Source organism: Cyprinodon tularosa, unplaced genomic scaffold (assembly GCF_016077235.1).
Source record: "Cyprinodon tularosa strain WSP-4 unplaced genomic scaffold, ASM1607723v1 ctg222, whole genome shotgun sequence".
NCBI classification, from domain to species: domain Eukaryota; kingdom Metazoa; phylum Chordata; class Actinopteri; order Cyprinodontiformes; family Cyprinodontidae; genus Cyprinodon; species Cyprinodon tularosa.
This window is the reverse complement of record NW_024038830.1, coordinates 412715-434889: the sequence shown is the minus strand read 5'-3', so window position 1 is coordinate 434889 and position 22175 is coordinate 412715. Positions and strand designations below refer to the sequence as shown.

The 22175-nt window shown below is 37.6% G+C and overlaps 1 protein-coding gene across 2 annotated transcripts in view; it reads right to left on the bottom strand.

Moving 5' to 3' along the window:
* Positions 1–22175, bottom strand: part of adam17a (ADAM metallopeptidase domain 17a) — a 27743-nt gene extending 5568 nt beyond the window's left edge. The window contains exons 1-16 of one of the 2 annotated variants that reach the window (XM_038286218.1): positions 21945–22175; positions 21619–21751; positions 18588–18721; positions 18366–18454; positions 16401–16590; positions 12253–12383; positions 12026–12112; positions 9825–9950; positions 9472–9616; positions 9188–9279; positions 7460–7612; positions 2066–2265; positions 1896–1999; positions 1654–1788; positions 242–369; positions 88–166 (exon numbers count right to left, since the gene is read on the bottom strand). In XM_038286218.1, coding sequence (XP_038142146.1) covers positions 88–166; positions 242–369; positions 1654–1788; positions 1896–1999; positions 2066–2265; positions 7460–7612; positions 9188–9279; positions 9472–9616; positions 9825–9950; positions 12026–12112; positions 12253–12383; positions 16401–16590; positions 18366–18454; positions 18588–18721; positions 21619–21751; positions 21945–22050 — 2032 coding nt within the window. In that variant the 5' untranslated portion in view covers positions 22051–22175. The remainder of the gene's footprint in view (positions 1–87; positions 167–241; positions 370–1653; positions 1789–1895; positions 2000–2065; positions 2266–7459; positions 7613–9187; positions 9280–9471; positions 9617–9824; positions 9951–12025; positions 12113–12252; positions 12384–16400; positions 16591–18365; positions 18455–18587; positions 18722–21618; positions 21752–21944) is intronic. The other variant, XM_038286219.1, reaches the window with a different exon arrangement.

Sequence of the window (22175 nt, the reverse complement as noted above, 5' to 3'; positions counted from 1 at the left end):
AAAAAAGAGCCAAAATACTTATCAATATTAGACTTGATTCAACGTTCTTCACTGTGATGCTAGAGCAACTTTCTGGGACTGACTTACCAAATGTGTTGATGTCCAGTTTGTCAATGAAATCCCACAATCTTTCTATCACATCCTGCACCTGCTTCATGCATTTCCCCTGTTTGATAATAGAATAAAAATGAGCTTGAAACCTGATCAAGCAAGCAGCAAAAATGCAGATTTTCCCACTCACGTTTCCATCACAGAAGCCAACCGTGCAGGGTTTCCCTTTGCGAAGGTAAAGGAAAGTGCCATCGGGGTATGTGAACGGAGAACAGATCCCATGTTTCCTGCAGCACACCTTGCAGGAATCACTTGTTTCTACAAGAGGCAAGAATCCAAACAAAGAGCATTAAAACGTCCTCTGCCACAACAGTTATTTTTCTCAACCTTTAACCTCATTTTTCTTTCAGCTGCAGCAAATCTTACATCCTAAGATTTGTTTAGATCATCATTCGAGAATAGAAACTATTCAAATAATAAATCTATTTTAGCCACTGATCCCTTTTAATCAAATCAGAAATCATACATTTGTATTTATATAAATGTAAAAGACATTCTGAACCGCGTTCTACTTTTAATAAGAAGCAACAGTTGCTACCTGGAAATGTAATGTTTATTTCCTCAGTTAGCTACAATTGATTGTGACAGATTTATTTATGAATATTACAACAGACAAATGTAGATTAACCCTGCCACAGACAATAAGTATTCAAACGACAACAATACAATCCTACAATGGGAACCAAATTACAAAATATTTAAAAAAAAATAGCTGAATTAAGCATTTCTATTAGATGCTTTTTATAGTATTAAAACAGACCAAGCTAAAACCCCTCCTGGTGTTTTAGTATAACAATCCTGTTGACTTTTTGCCCTTTATTATACTCTCTAACGTTAATCCATTTCATGAAGTCATTTTAATGTAAACTTATCTGCCATGCAGACCTGAGATTTTATAGAAACAGGGGCTCTATCCATAGTGGTAATTATCTTGTTTCTGTAAAATCCGGATAATATTAACATAAATGCCTTCACAGACTAGAGCTGGGTAATTAATTGCATTTGCAACAATTGCAATTTAACAAAACGCAATTTTCCAATTTCAGATGCAATCAATTTTGGTCATAATAAATTTAATACGAGGAAGTAGCTAAATTTTATCCCTTAAGCTGTTGGTAATATGCTAAAAGTAGGTTTGCATCTAGACAGACAGGAATAGAGAGGTGGAAATCCATGCTCATACGTAGAATTTATCACTTCTTGACAAAAGGTTTCAGTAAAGTCCTGCAACAAAGGACTCTGGAAAAGTAAGCTTTCCAGATCATGAAAAGGCTGAAACCATGTAGTGAAACATTTAACTGATTTTGGTTAATGCAAAGGAACATCGAAATAAAATTGCAATATTTAATATATTTGCAATTTTCATTCTTGGCAAAATCATTCAGCCCTATCTCAGATACTATTTAATTGGCATTTACTTTTCTTTTTTCATACATTCTATAGAACTTTCTTCTTTTTATCCTTCTAAAGGCAACTGATTTTAAATATTAAATTATATATCTTTCATTAAAAGTGAGCTAAAATACTCCTGTAGACATTTACCGTTGCAGGCGCATGACTGTAGCTTCTCGATGGCTTCGCAAAACGGTTTACACTCTCCTTTGAGACATCGGCCGTTGTCTACACAGATTGTATCGTCCATCGCATTTTCAGGCGGTGGACACTGACTGCTGTTACCTGTTAAAGGAGGAAATGGTTGATAAACACAATTCTATCGTACACACAACATTAAATGTTGGTGTAAATGTTGCAGTTGTAGAGTGAAACCAGCGGAGGGCGATCACCTGTGCAGAAAGACATGCCTTTACATGTGGCACTGATGGGTTCCTGGCATTTTGTCCCTGCCTGCTGATACTGGCAGTTCTTGCAGCACGGGCTGTTTCTGTCACTGCAGAGACACATCAGTCACTCCACTACTCATCTCCTGGAGCCTCTGACCTTACTGATGACTTACCTGCACTTTACATTTTCTCTGAACTTGCACTCTGGAGAACAACAGAGGTCATCATTGAGATGGAGGAGCCCTGGATCGCAGTCTTCCCCTTCTTCTACTCTGGAGTTCCCACAGACTTTACTGTTTCTCTCCTTGAAGCACATCGGAGCCTTGAGCTGCAGCGACTTTCCAACCGAAGCCTTGCTGCAATCGGAGAAACGCTTTGGGGGATAAACACATTTGAAAGTTAAATCTAAAATGTATTTTAGCTGTCTAAGAACAAAATAAAAAAAATAATTGAAAGAATATTTTAATCAATTAAATTTCTTTGACCATTTTACTTCTGATCTTTTCTTATTTAGTGAGTAATTACGACTTGTAGATTCCACAAACTCATCTTATTGACATGGACAGCTTAAACTGGTCATCTTAAACATGGTTATTTGAACAAAACAATGAGTGTTTCCATTCTTTTACGTTGCTGTACTTATATCAGCCCAGACCTTCAATTAAGAGCTCAGGAAATCGTTCCACCCCGTCAGATAATTCTAAAAAGTTTAATCATGTCTGTGTTTGCTTATCCTTTATGTGTAACTGCAACAGTTCAGGCTTGTCCTGAGTTGAAAGTGACGCATCACAGAGTCTCTACAGCCTAATCCGACCAAACTGATGCTTTCAAACACCAAAAAAAAGAAGATGACACCAAAAGCTGCAGCTTCTGCAGGGTTATTAGAAAGCAGATCTCCTCTGAGGAGACAACCGCAACAAAATGAGTTTCTGCCTGCCAAGTGCTGTCAAGGCCAATGGCGGAGGAGGCTCTTCACATTTCTATGTGTCATATTTCACAGGAACAAGTGCGACTCAGCAGTCAGGGTTTTTGAAACAGGATCAAATTAATTTGAACCAGTGAGATGCACTCAGACACAGAGACTTATAGAAGTATTTGTACCATTGGAATCTTTTCTCATTAAAAACTTGAATGTCGTTCAGTCGGAGGTTAAACACAAAATAGAACATTTTTATTACCTCTGCGAAGGAGGTTATGATCTTAGGAGAGTAACGTGCATTTGTCTGTCTGTATACAGGATAACTTGAAGACCTATGACCAGATTTTAATGAAATTTTTGCCAGATGTACACCTCAGTTCTATGAAAAATCCATTACATCTGATGATGATGATGATCCGGATCACCATCTGGATCTAGGAATCTTTTGAAAGATTCTGTGAATACATGTATTAACTTAAGGTGAAAGTCACAATATTTCAAGGGAAATTAACTACTTGGTGGAGGTCTGCCCACTCTGAGTGCTTTTCTAATTAAGATATGCAGAATAAGGCATTTAAGCCCTGGTTGTATATTTGCAGTGATTATCTTAAGTTTGAGGTCTCTGGTGTGCTTTATAAAGGACTTTCCTCAATTTAGGTCCACATCTTTCTACCAGGCAGATTTATCTCTCCAAACAGCGGAAAAGCACCCCTAGAGCATGATGTCAGCCTCTTCAGGGTGTCGTTAAGTTACCTTTTTGGTACACATTATTTGTTAACTACAAAAAACACATTGGATTTTCTTTCCACTTTACAATAATCCTCTGCTTTGTTTAAGTCAGAAACAAAAAATACAAATAATTGTATATGCTTCATAAGCGTAGTTTGGTTAAAGGGGAATTTCATTTTTTTTTTACATTTTACATCAGAACGGCTCCAAATGACACAAAACTCATATTGGTGAATAGAACATGATGTAATAACGTAAAATCAAGGGCCAAATGTAAAAAAATACTGAGTTCCCCTTTAAATATATATATATATATATATATATATATATATATATATATATATATATATATAAAATAAAAATAAAAACGCCTTAAAATCTCCATCATTAAACAATTAGCTTGCATAAAGTAAGCAAGGTTATAATAGTTTTGGATCTTTCATTCTAGTTTATTTAGTTGCAAATATTCTTCCATCTAATTCATTTAGATTTAATTCATTTTTAGAATGTAGCTGCTATTTCGATTAGTTATAATTATTCTATTAAGCTTTGCTTTGGTTTAATTTGATTAGTTCTAGTGCTACATTTGTTTGTTGTTTTTTTATACTTAGGTGTATTTTTTGGGCGTAGGATTCCAAAAGGCCAGAGTGCATGCGTAAAGTTTTGCATTGAAGTAATAAAAACTCAGAACCAAACACCATTTTTTTTTAAACTGTTCAGTTATATCTGACTTTAACAGAGTCCTATGAAAAATACAAAATTTTTCATCAGGTTGCAAGGCTCTATACTTCTAGTATTTTTTAGTTAGTTTTATAAACACAAAATAAAGCTAAGTTTTAATTTCACTTCTACCTTTGTGTTGCAGTTGTTTTAATTAATTTCCATTAACATTACCGTATTTTCACGACTAAAAGGCACATATAAACGTCTTTTTTTCCCTCAAAATGTGGGGCGCGCCCTATGGTGCGGTGCGCCCTATCTGCGGACGTTGTTGAGACCACCATGAGTATATGAGAACGTTAAAGGAGGAAGTGTGGGCGTGGCTTGTGTATAAAAGAACAGGTATGTGCTTTATGCAGAACATTGTTGTCTTAACAACTCTGGAAATGGCAAAGAGACACGCCTATGAAGCCCAGTTTAAACTGCAGGCTATCAGCTACGCAGAGGAACATGGAAATCGAGCAGCTGCGAGAGAATTCAATATAAATGAATCGATGGTTCGCAAGTGGAGGAAGCTGGAAAACGAACTCCGACAGGTGAAGAAGACGCAGCTGAGTTTCCGCGGACATAAGACGAGGTGGCCCGAGTTGGAGGAAAGACTCGAGCCGTGGATCGTGGAGCAAAGAACGAGTGAGGCCAGCGTTTCAACGGTCACTGTTCGACTAAAAGCAGTAAAGCTAGCGGAAGAAATGAAAATTGAAAATTTTCAAGGAGGTCCATCGTGGTGCTTCCGTTTTATGAAACGGTGCAATTTTTCCATCCGGACCAGGACTACAGTTGCTCAGCGACGTCTGGATTATAATGAAAAGCTGGCGAGCTTCCACTCCTTCTGCAGCAAACACATCGCTGACAAAGTCATCCAGCCAAGCCACATCATCAACATGGACGAGGTGCCGCTCACTTTCGACATCCCGGTGAATCACACGGTGGAGAAGAAGGGGGCCAGCACTGTAGCGATACACACAACGGGGTATGAAAAGGCGTCGTTTACTGTTGTGCTTGGCTGCCACGCAAATGGACCTGTGCTGTGAAGTGGAAGGCAGCGCCGGGCAAGTTACGCCACCGTTTGCGGATGGATTGTAGATGCTTAGACTAACGTGTCTGCTGGCACTGTTGTCCGAGCTTTCGCAAAAGCCGGTCTTGTGCGAAATTCTGTTTCCCCGTGAAAATCTGTTCCCCCTGTGTCGGGAGCGCGCATTGCAGCCAGAGAGGCGGATCTGCCCATTCTCAAGGCGCTCCTGATCATTTTTCGGTAAAAACAGCTCATATAATCATCTCAACTTTGTAACATCCATTTTAATCGGTTGCTCTTTTTAGAAAATTGTAAAATACATACATTAATGAGGTCCTCTTACACTGTTTTGTGTTGTTTTTTAAACGCCAAGAGAATCGGTATTTCTCCAACTTTTGTCCCTTCAGCCTGACAGAAATAAACGTCAGTCACCGAACACAACAACACGTAGTGTATTTTTCATTTTTCAATGCTGATATAAGAGGATGGAAACTGGCTGATAGCAGGGCACACAAATTAAGACGTCCTGCGAAGATGAGAGAAGAATTTCTGGTTAATCACCTTCTAATGTAAAATATGACAGATTACTGGATTAAGGACATTTATAGTATACCACATCACACATATCACACATATCATATTATGGTGCGCCTTATACTCTTTATTTGCAAAAATTAAAGGGGGTAAACAGATTATTTCAGCTGCCTGAAATAATCTGTTCTCCCCCTTTAATTTTTGCAAATATCCAGTAAATATGACCAAATCCACAGGATTTGTTATTGGTGGTGAGAGGAATAAGCACAGTTAAAGACTTGCAGGTAAATGAATTTCTTCCCCTGTCATGGAGGGGGAACAGATTATTTCAGGCAGCTGAAATATATGGTTCCCCCCCTTGTTGTGTTGGGTGACTGACGTTTATTTCTGTCAGGCTGAAGGGACAAAAGTTGGAGAAATACCGATTCTCTTGGCGTTTAAAAAACAACACAAAACAGCGTAAGAGGACCTCATTAATGTATTTATTTTACAATTTTCTAAAAAGAGCAACCGATTAAAATGGATGTTACAAAGTTGAGATGATTATATGAGCTGTTTTTACCGAAAAATAATCAGGATCGACTTGAGAATGGGCAGATCCGCCTCTCTGGCTGCAATGCGCGCTCCCGACACAGGGGGAACAGATTTTCACGGGGAAACAGAATTTCGCACAAGACCGGCATCATTTCCGAGGAGCCGCCCGGCACGGAAAGTGACTCTGACAGCGAAGAAGAAGGGGAAACTGGCATGTCTGATTTAGCGCAGCTGTTTAATTCAGAAACAGAGGATGAGGACTTTGAGGGGTTTGATTAATACTCTGTAATAAATTCATGAATAAAGCACAATCATACTCAGTTTTGCTCCCGCTCTATTTTTCTACCTGAAAACTTAATTCAACAGCAGCCTCTGGGCAGCGGCGCCTGCGGGTTCACCGCGGCAGCTGGCAGGTGTTTTTTCATCTAAATAATCTAAATCTTTTTAAGTGAGAAAGTCCACCTGAAAACTTAATCATTGCAGTCAGTTCATCCAGATTATTATCCTGCCTATACTATTTCTGTCGGAGGCGCTCAGACCCCCACATACCAGCGGTGCGCCGACAGCAGGAATCCCTTCAACAGCAGCCTCTGGCCGGGTCGCCTCCTCGCGGTTCACCGCGGCGGCTGGCAGGTGTTTTTCATCTAAATAATCTAAACCGCAGGCAGCAGGATAATAAAAGCGAATACATTCTGTCGGCAGGTTTCAAGTTAATTTATGCGTCAATAAACTGTATCAGAGGAGTAATCACAGCCCTGTGTCATCAGCGATGTGTCTCTCATGGCCAGCTCCCAGGTTTGAATAATACTTTGTAATAAATACACCTTGCAGCTTTATTTGCTGTGATCAGTGGGAATAAAGTAGTTTTAATATGTTTTAAAGTGGGAAAATCCACCTGAGAGGACATGTACCTGTATATAAAAAACGCGCCCTATAGTCCGGTGCGCCTTATGTGTGTGTTAAATACAGAAAAGGCACACATAACTGAGACTGCGCCTTTTAGTACGGTGCGCCTTATGGTCGTGAAAATACGATAAGTTGTTTTTAGTGAACAGTAATAACCTGCTTAGTAGCTGGAGAGAATGTAGCTGTGGTAGCTCAGCTGATAGACAAACATACCTTGTTGTTTACATGGTCACCGCTGACAGCTATGGGGTACATGACAAACTTGCCGCCCTCATCATCACTGGGAGCACAGTTAAGAAGGTTATCCGGGTCGTGTTCTGCTCCAAAGTTATGGCCCAGCTCATGAGTGGTAACCAGGTCCGCTTCCTGACCAGGAATGATGTGGTTTATTGGCAGAAATGTCAATGAATATGTAAAAAAGGTATTTCCATTGGATACTTTCAAAAAATTATTGTTTCCAAACATTTTTTTAAAAAGTAAAAGAACATGTACTGCAAACAGATGCAAAAAACAGCTGAGTTTGGTGGGAATGAACATTAAATGTACTGTTGCCAAGTCTCAACCTATTGGCTGTTCTAAAACTCGCTAGATGAAACCATCGCCTAATTTCCATATCCGGTAATGCTTTAATTCAGACCATAGGAGATAAAAACCCTATAAATATGTTTAAAAACAAAAAATGAACACTATAAAATAAATTCACCTGAACCAAAATTATATAAATCAATCCTGGTTTGTTATCAAATTCAAATTAAAGACTGGGGATGAGGCTGAATATGAATTCAATTGAGGCAGGGATCTATTATAGTGCAACAGTTAAAAAAACAGAATAAATATAATGTTAAATATTATATTAACATAGTGCTTTAGGTTAGATCAGAGAAGCTTTGCATATGTGTTATTTATTTTCAGCGGGGAAACAGAGGAGCCTCTTCTCTCTCCTGCTTTAACCAACTGGTTGAACACAGCAAACTAAAAGTGACAGCTGCTTTCAAGGTGTCATCAAATTCTCCAACATCACGGAAAAAAGCAGATAGATTTCTCACTGGTCAACTTTTGATAGAGAGAGATTCTGAAAAGTCAATTTCCTATAATCACCGTTGCTAAGTTAGCAACAATGATTATCAGTTACTTTAACTCAGGCATCCCCAAACTCGGTCCTCAAGGCCCGCTGTCCTGCAGGTTTTAGAGGTTTCTGTACTTCAGCACAGCTGGTTATAATGATTGCAGTAGACCAAAAGCCTGTTAATCAGCTTTCAATTAAAATCAGCTGTGCTGGAGTAAGGAAACCTCTAAAACCTGCAGGACAGGGGGCCTTGAGGACCGAGTTTGGGGATGCCTGCTTTAACTGAAAACTGCAGCACAGATAACAGGGTTTATACAGGAATGGGTAACTCTAATGTAATGCTTTTTTAATGCTCTTAGAAATAATTTTAATGGCATCAACAAGTACCCATGACTATCATATAAAACATGGAAAAATCCTTCGTCATCTTTACTGTCGACAGGCTGCAGCCATTTCCCCGAATCCCTCGTTTTCCAGCCACATTTGTGGAAATTTGCATTTTCACACTTTTTCTCCACCGTTAGCTTCTTTTCCGGACATACGACTTTACGATCAACCAGAAACAGTTCCGCTCAAATATATTAGGATAAAATATATCTGACGAAATTGTTTTTATAAACTTTTTTTTTTTTTTTTATAAAGCATTTTTAATTCAACAATAATCACATTTTTATTTTTTATTTTACCTTTATTTTACCAGGAAGTCCCTTGAGATAAAATCTCTTTTTCAAGGGGGACCTGAATTAATTTTAATGCCAATTAAGGCCTTAATTTAAAAAAACAATAATTTAATGACTTTTAATCATTTTTAATGACCCGTGGAAACCCTGGATAATCAATTCTTTCAAACTTAACTCTTAAAAAAAACGACATACCTTTGTGAGGATGGTTTTTCCATAGTTCTTGGTGCTGGTCAGGCCGGTGTTGAGGTAACTGGGCTTCTTTGCAGAGTGAGATGGGTAATAAGCTATAAAGTAATAGACATAAGAGAAATGTCTCAATCTTTTGGTTATTCTAAAGATAACTGGTCACTAAATGTTCCCTGAGGTTTAAAATACCCTTTAAGTTTCTAACAGAGGTGATTTTACTGTCTCAAACACCATTTTAACCCAGTGTCTGGTTCTTAGCTAGAGAAACTAAGCTGAACGACGTTTCTTACGTCCTGAGCAGATTCCACCCAGCGGGGTATTTCTGGGGGGTGCGACGTAGGCCAGGCCCAGCGTTCCCTTGTCAAAATCCTGGTAGGTGAACAGGTGAGCCAAACACACAGTGGAGGCGTTTTCTGCAATATCTGAGCTGAATTGCTGTTGGATAAAAGGAAAAATATTTGCAGGTGTTGCATGTGTTTATAATAATTAAGTAAAATGACCAACAAGATTATATCAAAATGAATAGCTTCACAGTTCTGCCCAGTAATGATCCAATTATCCAACTTAAATCGTATTTAGTCCAGAGGTTATCAGTGTACAAATACATCAATGAAGAGGGTTTTTTTTTTTTTTTTTTTTTTACCTCCAGAAGTTTCTTCACCTCCCAGACCTCCTCGCCTGCCACAGGGCTGTTCTCCATGTTATAGTGTGCCCAGCCGGCCCCAGACACGCCGGGGGGGCACTTCGTCGGCTCTTTGTTAATAATAATCTGACAACAGAAAGAAAAACCAGATGATTAAGAGCAGTTAAAAAAACTCAAGTTTCAAAATCTAAAAAACATGCCTGAAAGTCTAAAGTCATACAAACGATTAACCTTTTTTGCCAACTCATATATTCAGATGCTTTTAGAATAATTCCCACTTAACTCGTAATTATTGAACTTTAAATGGTGATTCATATAAACTGGTCTTTTTACAGAGAAAGAAGATTTATGTAAATGTAATGTTAAATTCTGCTTTTTGACAGTAACCAAAGAATAAAACAAAATAAATGAGGAATCCATGTGGCTTTGGTTGTTCATGGTGACATGGATGTATGTTTGCAGAAGTCTGGCTCTGATTGGTGGATCAGCACCTGGTAATGACTGCAAGTCACTGCAAACTGGTATTTAACCCAGACAGGCTGAGAAAGCAGGAGCAATAACCATCACTCTGTTAACATTTGGTTGGCAGAAACCTTTTCATTGGATGTTAAACCTTATAAATGTCTACTACTCATTAATGATTTTCTTTAACAGTGATGCTTAGTTCTGAAACCAAATTGGAGAAGCTTACAAAAAATCCAAACAAACTAAAGTCAGACCACAAATTAAGACGTTCAATACCTAATTTATTGCTGATACTAAAATCACAGCTAACTTTAATGTTTACACAAACTTTAAAACTGGTTCGTTTCTAACATTGGATACCAAATCTGTTATTAAACTGCGAATAAGCACCCCAGAGAAGAAGATGGGAAGACAAAGACACCTTGTGCAATATGATTTGGTTTGAAATAGGATCAACTAACGACCATTTTGCCAATCGATTGCTTTGTCGTATATTTTTCGATTAATCGATTAATAACCAAAGATTAATAACAAAAGGTTCCTTAAAGATTTTTTTACAGAATTTAAACCAGGTGAAACAAAAACATTTAGTTTCACCTGGATCTAGAAAGAGCATAATGATGGAGGAAAATGTTTGTTTATCTAGCACGCAACATGTTTTTGTTCTTTTACCGTTTTAGTATAATTACTGCTCTAAGCAAGTCGCTTTGTCAGCTAGAGTCATGTTTTAGGCTTTATACTCCATAAAATAATTAATGCATTACTAAATTTGTTGACTATTTCAATAATCGATTAACAATGATTTGATTTTAAATTTGATTATACTAAAAGAAATATGTTTTTATTACATTGTGGCATAAAGGTCTACTGCAAACTGCCAGTGCATGATTAGTTCATACAAAATGAACTGCTTGTTGGATTTTTTTTGGACGCATATCAATTTTAATGCATATTAAAGTCTTTAAGCATCATTTCTGGCATTAGGTTTGAAATGTTGAATAGTAAAACTAATTCTAAATTATATCCTTTGTAGAGCTGATATTCATATTGGTATGGGAAAAAAATGCAGCTTCATTAAATAATAAAATTTCAATAAAAGAGGAAACAATTCAACCTTTGGAAAAAGCTATAAGAGAAAATACATATTTGATCTAAAGAATGACACATGCCAACTTAACACTACAAAATAGCAAAATGTAAAATTGAAAGATGGAGAGTAATCCAACATATCCTTTAATGTCTTCACTAAAATACTTCTTCCATTACATCATGCAATGAATTTACAGAAATAACCTATCCCCAAAACTATGGCAACAAACAGCAGGAAAAAAATGTAAGGAGAACAAAAAGTTCATTCATTCAAGTAATGTACTGGATTAGACTGGTTCTGTATGACAGAAGACAAAGTCTTCACATCTAGGGGACAGAATATAAAAGATCCCATAAGTTGATGCATAACTCTTCAATGAGAGAGTCCCGGTCCTACAGTAACAAAACAATGTCTCTATTCATTCACAAAGTAAATGAATCTACCCCCCAGGAGTGTATAAAAAGCTCACAGTTCCTCTAAAATGCTATTCACAAACACGCCGAAGAGCTGCTTTATTCTGAGCCGGGTTTCTGGGAGTGACGCTACATAAAGTGAAGATATTATGCAGCTGAGAGAACAACTGTTAAAGCAACAGTGATGCATAACAAGGTCTAGAGGGAAAAGAAAACATTTCTTAGCTGCATACCTGTTGGATCTGGACCCCGTAGTCTTTAAATTCATTATTCCAGGTGGTGTTTCTATAAATATCATCAACTCGATCAATCAGCTCAATCTGTGACAAACAGGAAAGGAATCAAACGCATGGAATGGAACATAAATTATAAAAGATTGCAGTTGTTTTCAAACTCTAGACTAGAGGAAATAAATTAGCTCATTAGAAGTTGAACAGTAAAGGACTTGAGGATGTCAGACCAGGTAGTTGAGAGTGATGCTTTCTTGGCTGCGGCCCATTTGTTTAAAGAAGCGGTAGTCGGCCACCAACAGCAAAGGGCAGGTATTCTTCCGGTGGTCGTGAGCTTGTCTTTTCACTCTGTGCAGGGACTCTACAAGGAAAATATAGGAAACATGGTGAGGAAGCTGCAATATGCACATTTTAACTGGAGTCTCATCAAATACAGTAAACATTCTTTAGACATGAATCATTTAAATGTTTATTAATGAGGTCAGATTTAGTTAACCTTGCACTGCAAGTTGGATTGCAGCAAGATCTGAGTTTTCAATCTCACAGCAAATCTTGAATGTAGAACTCAACTCAGTTCTACACATATCTGGCTACTGCCAGGTTAAGATTTGGTTTCAGACGTTGATAAAGTATGAATAAGTATAAAAACATGTTTTAAACAGTTACATATCTATTGCGAGTAAAGAAATTAAAATAACTCTAGCCTGGCTTGTGTTTATGTGGACAGAAGTCATGAGCTGAGAGGACGTTAACTTTCTTTACACTAACTGAAATATATCAGACTGTAAAGGGTTAAAATCCATTTGTAAAGCTTTGGGACTCCAGCTAATCTAGTCAAAGACGGAAAAAACATCCAACAATGGAGAACCTTCGCAGGAGCAGCTGACCAATCAACAACTCACCCAAAAGGTCACAAAAGACTTAAAAACTGCAGCCTTACTTAAGCTCATTGCTGATGCCTCCACCATAGGAAACAGACTAAGTAATGAGCTACATGGCAGAGCTCAGGGGAAAAACACTTTCTGAGCAAAAACAACGTTAAGGCTCGTCTCACCTTTTCCAAAACCAATCTTTACTATCAGCAAGACTGTTTGGAACCTATTGAATGGACTGACGTGACAAAAGTTCAACATTTTGCCCGATGCGTGTTCCATTACATCTGGTGTAGATAACAGCATTTCAGAGAAAGAACGTCTTTCCTTCAATAAAATATGGTGGTGGCAGTGTGATGGTGTGGGCCTGTTTTTCAGCTTTAGGACCTTGAAGACTTGGTGTGACAAACTGAGCCATGAATTTTGATGTCTGCCATAAATCCTGAAGGTTAAAGAATAAATCATCTGTTTGTGAGCTCAAGCTGAAACCAAACAGTTTTCTCCAGCAGAATAATGCTCCAAAACAGAGCAGCAAGTCCAAAAACAGACTGAATCCAGTTGGGCAGCAGCCCTGTGACCTTAAAAAAGGGCATTGGTGCTCAAAATGGGTCAAAATTCCTCTGTAAAGCTGCAAAAGCAGACTGACAACCAACATCCTTTTTAATTACTGCTTTAAATAACTGTAAAATTTTACAGAAAAATGTAAATGTAAAATTTTACTGAATTGTTTTTGCCATTTGGTTTTACTGAGTTTTTATTTCAAATGTAATTTCTTCCACAACGACGTAACTAAATGCACAGCAACCTCTTTGAACAACCAGTCAAAGAGAGCAGAAGAACAAAAAGGCTCCGTTCGGAGCGTTACATCACACGCTGCACCTGCCTCCACATTATTCAGAGGAGTAGGAGAGATCTGCTCCGGCCTCCGCAGCAAGCTGTGGGAGACCAGCGCTGACTCACGCTCAGCGCCGAGCTGTGGAGTTCTCATGAATCTTAATGCTTCCTCCATACGAACCCTCACCTCAGCTCGTCTCTCCGTGGGCGATTTCTGCCAGATTACAGTGAGAGGAGGTATATATCTCCTCTGAAACATAAACACTGTGATGTGCTCTTTACGTAATAACTACTCTGCCGAAAAACGAGCCTCTGGCAAATTTACTCCCCATCCTTTGTCTCATAACTGGATGATTTTTCTGCTTTCTAAGAATCAAACAAGACGCCATATTCGTAGTGAAGACAAACACTTCATCTCAAAGCGACACAATACATCATGAATGTATTATCATCATAATATCAATGTTACCTAGAAATAATATCGTCTGCTTGTATATTCATTGTTATGAGTTTCAATTTTGAATGTTAATGTGACATTTAGCCACCTGGACAGAGTCTAACTCCACCTGCTGCTCACTGGAGACAAAAACCCAAAATACTAAAGGTCACAGAGAAATTGAAGCACAGATAGGAAAGAAAGAAAACAGACATATTATGCATTTTATATTATCGTTGCTATATTTACAGATAATGTTGCCATGGCAAAGTTGTCCTACATTATGCTGCCCTACATCGGACTTGACCTTTCACAAGCAAGAGGAACCTTCCAGCTCTTGCCTTCATAATGACCCGGGTGGACTTTAACCTTCGTCCCTGTAGATGATCCACTGGAATCTTTAACCTTTAATGTTTTCATTTTTTCATAGTCTTAAACAGGGCTCGATGTTTACCATCACCCGATCTCCCGAGGCTAATAGTTTTTATTGTTGGGAGAGTACAAATTGATCGCAAAAAAATTTATTTCTCACTCAAAATTACTTTAAAATCACCAACATTCGATGAAAATGTTGGTGTTTTGTATACATTGTCGCTTGATTTGAAAAAGCCGGGTGATTTTCCGCCAGATGGCGTGATTTTTGTCCACCTAGCATTAATTTTTATGTAGTTACCAAAACGACAAACAAGCTAAAAAGCGCTATCATATGGCAGTCTTCTGTACAGTGATGCAGGTCATACATTAAAAAATGTTCATTAAATGTTTTTCTCTCAGACATTGGAGAGGTGCATTAAAATGTTATAGAGAAAAACATGTTAAATTGGTGACCTGTTATGTTATTATTATTGTCTTGTTGCTGCATTTATTTTGTCAGGGAAAACTAATCCTGTGTCAGTTAAAAGTCAGGGAATTCTAAAATGATGTAAGACTGTGGAAACCCTGTATAAAATAACTATGTATAATGATTCGCTTGAAAAGTCACATTATATTAATAGTATTATCTTGTATAAACATACCGTGATTCTAAAATAAAAGTTATTCATTTGTAACATTGACTTCTTTCTTGTGATTTATCTTAAGTTTTTAACCTGTCAAGTTTTTTTTTAGATTTTTAACATTACAATTTATATTTTTCCAAGCACACAACAGTTTAAAGCAAAGTTTAGTTTGAAAAGAATGTGCAGGAAGGATTGAAAAGCATGTTAACACGGTAATGTAGGCTTAAGTTCATTATCTGACGCGTGCATATACACACCAGGAACCTGGAAACTTAAAAAAACAAACTATATTTAAACTATATTGATCAAACATTATACTGGGCAAGTAAAAATTGTTTCTGGGCAAATGAAATGTGAAAGTCACTTGCCCTTTGGGCAAGTGGTAAAAATCCTTAACGTCAACCCCTGTTATATTATAATCACTGCTTAGCTGCAGCTAATAAAGACTCCAGATAAAAAACAGATGGAGCTGACCAGATTCTGGCTGTGGTAAATATTTTGCTTCCATCACAAAAGTTGCCACACATATCTAATCTCATTTGAGGTTCTGCAAGAACTTTTTTATTTCTTTTCAAGTGTAGGAAGTGTCAGGACATCAAATGAACTGAGCTTTGCACCTCCAGAGTGACCTCTGGGCAAACAGGACCAACTTCTGTCCGATCGAGAGAGAAAAAGACTAATAAATGGTTCTGAGCCACAGTGGGCACTCGCTTTGGTCAACATTCTGCTATTAGAGGCAAAGGCTCGGAAAATTCTTCCCCTGAATTCCTCTTTCCTGACAAATTAACACATACTTTATACTTTTAAATAACTCTGTTTTTATTACACAGCAGGGAGATCAGCAAATATTAGATAAACTGGATCTAAATCTGCTTTATTCATAAACGTGTCAGACACAGAACTACCTTTCACTGTAGAATTTGTGCTTGAACCTTGTTTTTATCCCTATGTGGGTTTTTTCTTATTTAAAAAAAAATGCTGGTAAATCAACAGTGTAACTTAAAAAGGAAAGAAAAAACCAAAAACTTTCTGCAGTGTACCTACTGTTTGCTGTTAAATAACTATCTGAGAAACTCACAATAATCTAGTTGCTTCAATTTTCATTGGAACATTTAATTTAGTAGGAACAAATTAAACGATCTTATCAGATATTAAACAGATATACACGCTGTATCTTATTAACACATCTTCTTTCTATGTCTGTCTGCTACTCACCATCTATTAAAAGCAGAACTCACCATTTTCAAGACCCGCCTCCTTGTGCTCTTTCTGGCCACTCCTGGCAGCCTCAGGAAAAAGATCCTCCGCCTCAGCGTGAATGTAGCCACAGACTTCAGGAGAAGCAATTCGACTCAGATTCCTGATGTCCTGTGATCGGTACACCAGTAACCTCCCATCAATCGGAGAATCTGTAAACCTCCACAGCGGCTGGACGGCACAAGGAAAGGAAAAGATTGCTATTAGAGAACCCAGCTGCTAAACCAAGAGGTTAATCCAAATGTCTCATCTGATCTCATTTAATGTAAAGCAATGATGGCTTTGGACAGACAATATTCAGTTTGATTATATCAAAGTGAGGAGAAAATAATGACATTTAAAGCATCTCATATTTATAACAAAAAATATTACCAAACTCAGTCTACTGATCGGATTTATTGCCTTATATCAGGGGTAACCAATTAAAAATCAGCGGGGTTCGAATAGAGAAAATCATCAACCAGTAAAGGTCCAGAGACATTTTTAATTATAATCTGTTACTTTAAACAGATTCCCATTTTAAAATCTAAATTGTTTTTTGAAGTAGAGAACAACAATCGTTCAGTTTGGAATATTGACAATTTCCTGATTCACGTATTTTATAAAAAAACCTGAACTGACCGTTTGTTGTTTTTTTTTTTGTCTTTCTTTTTTCTGTCTTAATGAGAGCAGTGGGCTTCAGGCTGCCCAACAAGGCTTTTAAACTGGTTCTGAATGGTGACAAAGCCATTCTAAAACACATATCAAAGTGCTCATTCGTGAGCCTGGATCGATTTATTTTTGATTCTGTTCATGGTGGAGAATCCTGCTTCACAGCAGCAGGTTGAACCGAACATACTCAAAATGTGCAGGGTCATCTTTGAGCACCATTTCACTTTCTTTTCACTAGTTCACTACCCTTCTTCCAGCAGCCCACACTTTCTCTATTTCTCATCGCCTGGCTTGCCACAGGTTTGCCTGCTGTGTCTAAAAGTGGCTCACCGCAGTGATCCAGGCTGACACAGCTCATTGGCTAATTTTTTATCACGTGTAACCTGGTCGCAGAAGCTCTGGAAGGCTTTAACATATGAACAGGAGAAACACCGCAAGTGAAGTTAGACTACTGATCCGTGACCTCTGCCTTATAGTCAGTTACTTTACTGTTTTTTTACAGGATTTAGGTCTTGGAAATTAGACAGCTAAAAAAAAAAAGAGTGGATTTTATGTTTGTTGAACCCTCTCTGTGATTTGGCACTAGGTTTAAACCTTGTATTTCAAAAAGAGAACATTATAAAGTGCACTTTGATGAGGATCCAAGGGATCTAGAAGACAAACAGGCCACAGCATCATATGGAGCCTACTGAGCCACATATGCATGGTTTTCACCAGCATATTTTAGTGTAACAGTTGTTGTGTAGAATGATTCTGTAATTAGGGTGTAATGCTGTTTAAAAAGTCAGTGTAATGGTGAGAAATTGTGTTTTTGACCACATTTACCTGCATATTTGCATCTTTTGGAGGACTTTAAATCAATGCTAGAGATAGACTGATACATTAGCCAGATGATGTTTCTGGCCTATACTAGCTTTTTTTCCCCTCGTTATTTGTTGAGACATGCATATGTTTGCCGATTTGAGCAACCATGCCTTCAGATCACATGAAGCCCTTTGAATGGCTGCTTCCTCCATTTTATATCCAGTATTAATGCTTTGTTTGTAAATAACTTTTTCTTTCAGTTTAAATTGAATCTTGGGTAACATCCATGTAAATGGAGGATGAGAAAGCAAAACCAGCCTAACAAATAGGCCCAAAATATTTGGGAGTGCATATCGGGATTGGTTAGGCTGATGTCAGAATAATCGTATTGACATCTGCCTTTTAAAAAAATGCGTCAGTCGACCTCTAGTCAACAAAGGTTTCACATTTTAGATGAAAGGTCTCAAAAGAAGAGGGGCAACAGATCGTACCTCAATGTTGTATTCCGTTTCATCCGTCAGGATGTGAGCAGAGAACTCATCTCCGTCGATGTGCGCCTGCACGCGCGAATGAGCCTCTCCTATAAAAAATCAGAAAGCAAATCACAAAATAGCGGGTTGTTTTTTTTTTTTTACAAATGAGCTGTTGAGTATCAATTTGTGAAATGAGCAATTAGGGAAAGAATGTTTTAAATAGAAATCCCATCAACTCACCAACAACATGTCCGGTGAAATAGTTCTGAAGTGACACGTCATATTTCTCTTCCTTCCCATTTTTATCAACAAACACAGCTTTGAAGTTGTCAGTAAAAAGCTCTGTGTTTGTGGTCAAGTAAAGTTTGAAATCTCTGGAGATGAAGAAAGAAGAAACTTAACAAAAAAGTCAAAATTTTATAAGTAAACCTTTTTTTTATAAATAGATAATTTTTTTTGTTCCACTCAGATGGCATCTTAACGATGCTGCCATGTTTTATGAAAAAAATTCCACTTTATGAATTCAAACATTTTCTTTTTCATGATGAACTTTATTTTAAGGGTCACAGCAGTAGGTCCCTAATATATTTGGTGCTTTTTAAAAGTCCTAAAAGCATAAAAACTATCATTGTGGTGATAGCACAACTGAAAAAGACTATTGGGAGCCTTTTTGCTCTATGAGAGTTTGACTAATGTACACTGATAAAAAAACATCACAGATAATAAAATTTATGGTCAAAAATGTTCCAACTCTGTTCCAACAGGGTAGATCCAATGCTAAAAAGTCATATAAAAATAAAACAAACATGCATAAAGCCTCAAACATATTTATTTAAATATAAACTGCCCATTTTTTTATAAAAAAAATCAAAAAGTGAAGAAAATTCATAAACACAACAAAGCAAGTTATAAACACCACTAAATGTTTCTGTCATGATGTCCCGCTCAGTGTGGAGTTTATTAGTTCACTCTGGCTGTATGAATTATGGGTTACCACCTCTTGCTAAGCACTGCCAGTCAGCTGGCTTCTACACATTACACATCTCCTATTAAAAATATTTAGACCCCCAAATAAAAAGTGAGTTTTAAGCTTAATGCTTTAAACTACAGTAAGACTGTTTTTTTTAAACAAAATAGATTTTATGTCTCAGCTTTAGGCTCCAATGTAAAATGCTGCAAAAGTTATTGATGTTAGTTGCCATCGAGTGTGGGACACCCAGTTATCTGCTATAAGAGGGAAAAAAAATTTTTCATGAATCTATGATGGTTTGGATAACTTTGCATTTAAATATAATTTGAAGAAAAGCAGATTTTTGCATTTGAAGTCTGAAACATTTTAATTTGACAAGAAAAGCAGAAACTAGACATCATTCATATGGGATTGAAATCTAAGGTATAATTTAAAAAGAAGGTGTCTTTCATTTCAGAGTAACTCAGTCACTGTTACCAATGGTGTAAATATCAGTAAGCAGAGACAGCAGTTGCTTATGGGCCCATGACCTCTTAGGGGCCCCTTCATTGGCACGAATAGGGCCCCTGCGCAATTGTAGACCAGAACGTCTCTTTGCAAATGTAATGGTGTGAAAAAAAACCTCTTAAACCCACCTGAAACTGAAGTAACTGACCGCATCAGACCGTATTTATACCGCAACACATGCAAGATTTCAACACGAGTTTAAACACAACACCAATAGAAAAGCAGACAGTGGTACTTTTAATTACTATGTTAATAGCTGAGTATAGTTTATTAGACGGATGGTAAAAAAATACAATCATATGTTTCAAACATATTATATGCTGGGTTCGAAAAGCATCTCCCTGAAATTAGTTTTTGTAACTTGGGATGTCTGTAACATGCGGTGGTGCACTGTCACCAATAGTTCCATTCAAGGTGCACAATTACTATTCTTTTGTGTTTGATATGTGATCATACTCTACTGAGAATTACATAATTGTATCTTCTTGGCTGATTTATGGAACTGTCGCCGTATCCTGAACCTTTATAATAATAAATAGATTACCCCAAAACATCCAGCTTTCATAAACTTTACACTTTTAGATGAGCTACATTTTTGATTGTAGAGATGAGCTTTGTGACAAAGTGTGTGAGATCACCACTTGTCTCAGTTTAGACATTTATTTTATTGTTTGATTGATTTAACCATCTCTTCATTTTGTAGTTTGCATTCATATACTATCCCAGGTTTGTTCATGTTTGTATTTTTAAAGATTTAGTATAACATCTTGGTTTCAATCAGGAAACAACTCTTCTACAGACGTAAAATTAAAAGCTAATAAACCTGCAGGAATTAAAGCACAAATAATAAAAAGATTATTTCAGAGTATAAATGATTTTTGAAAAATAAGGTTCAATACATAGACTTTGGCTGTCAATGACATATGGGACAAATTTAGAAATTTTTCCCATATGCTTGTGAAGGAAGATAATCAGTGATGGAGCTAAAAGGGAAGCCATGGATGGATAGATTGATGGAACTTAAGTTGTGTTCATACTAGGGATGCATTATATATTGCTTTTGGCTTTGGATTTCGGCTGTTATTCGTAATTTTTTTTTTAAATAAATTATTGTTTTTGAGCCCTTCATAAATAATGCACTAAAGGCAGGCATCTGTCTCCATATCTGATCCATCCATTTTCTGACACGCTTAATCCCTAGTGGGGTCGCAAGGGGTGCTGGTGCCTATCTCCAGCTGTCTATGGGTTAGAGGCGGGGTACAACCTGGACAGGTCGCCAGTCCATCCCAGGGCAACACAGACACAAACAACCATTCACACACACACTCACAACTAAGGAGAATTTGGAGAAGCCAATTAACCTAACAGTCATGTTTTTGGACTGTGGGAGGAAGCCGGAGTACCCGGAGAGAACCCACGCATGCTCAGGGAGAACATGCAAACTCTATGCAGAGAGACCCCGAGCCAGGAATCAAACCCGTGGCCTTCTTGCTGCAAGGCAGCAGTGCTACCCACTGCGAGAGAAAAAAATGGATGAATGGATATAACCATAAATATAAGTTTACTGTTGTGCTCTTGTGTTCTCAACAATAGGAAAGCATTCAATAAATATATGTTTGAGCTCATTTTTGGAAAATATAAACCCTACAGAAAGTGTAGCTGTAGGTCCAGCAGCCACTATCCTTAGAGCTTCCCCTCCAACTTTTATCACAAAGTTACATCCTTGGTTTTTCAGAGTTCTAGGATCTGAACCCCACAATTTGATCTGAGGGAGACCAGTTTTTAATCCTGTACCTCTGCAGGGCTCTGAAGCTCACCAGGCGCTCCAGGTGGGACTCACTGTGGACGTCCCTCTTTCTCACAGAGTGCAGCTGGAAGCCTGACACAGGCAGCACCTCATACTCTGACAGGATGGAGCTCAGAGTTTCTGGAAATAAGGAACAGAAACCAGCTTCCATTAAACCAACAGAGGAATATTGAAGGTTTAGCTGTTTGAGCACTTAAATGTCTATTCAATATTAAAATACAGTTTAGATATGATTATTAAATGTTTTGAAAAAAGCAATTTGTCATACGGTTTTATTTTAGCTAACGTTAGCTGAACTCATTCCCATATTTACCAAACTCCGGGCCATGTTCGGGAATATCCTCCGACCCAATCCTTGCGGTTATAACAGCGTTCACCCAAAAAGAGCCAAAAAAGACAAGTAACCCTATATTAATCATATTCAAGCGTTCTTTCACATCTGAGAGTTAGAAAATGGTCCCATTTAGGTGTAAGGCTAACGGAGAAGCTATCCGGAAGTGCACAGAGTAGCAAAACATCGCCTAGAAGAAATGGGTTCGCTCGT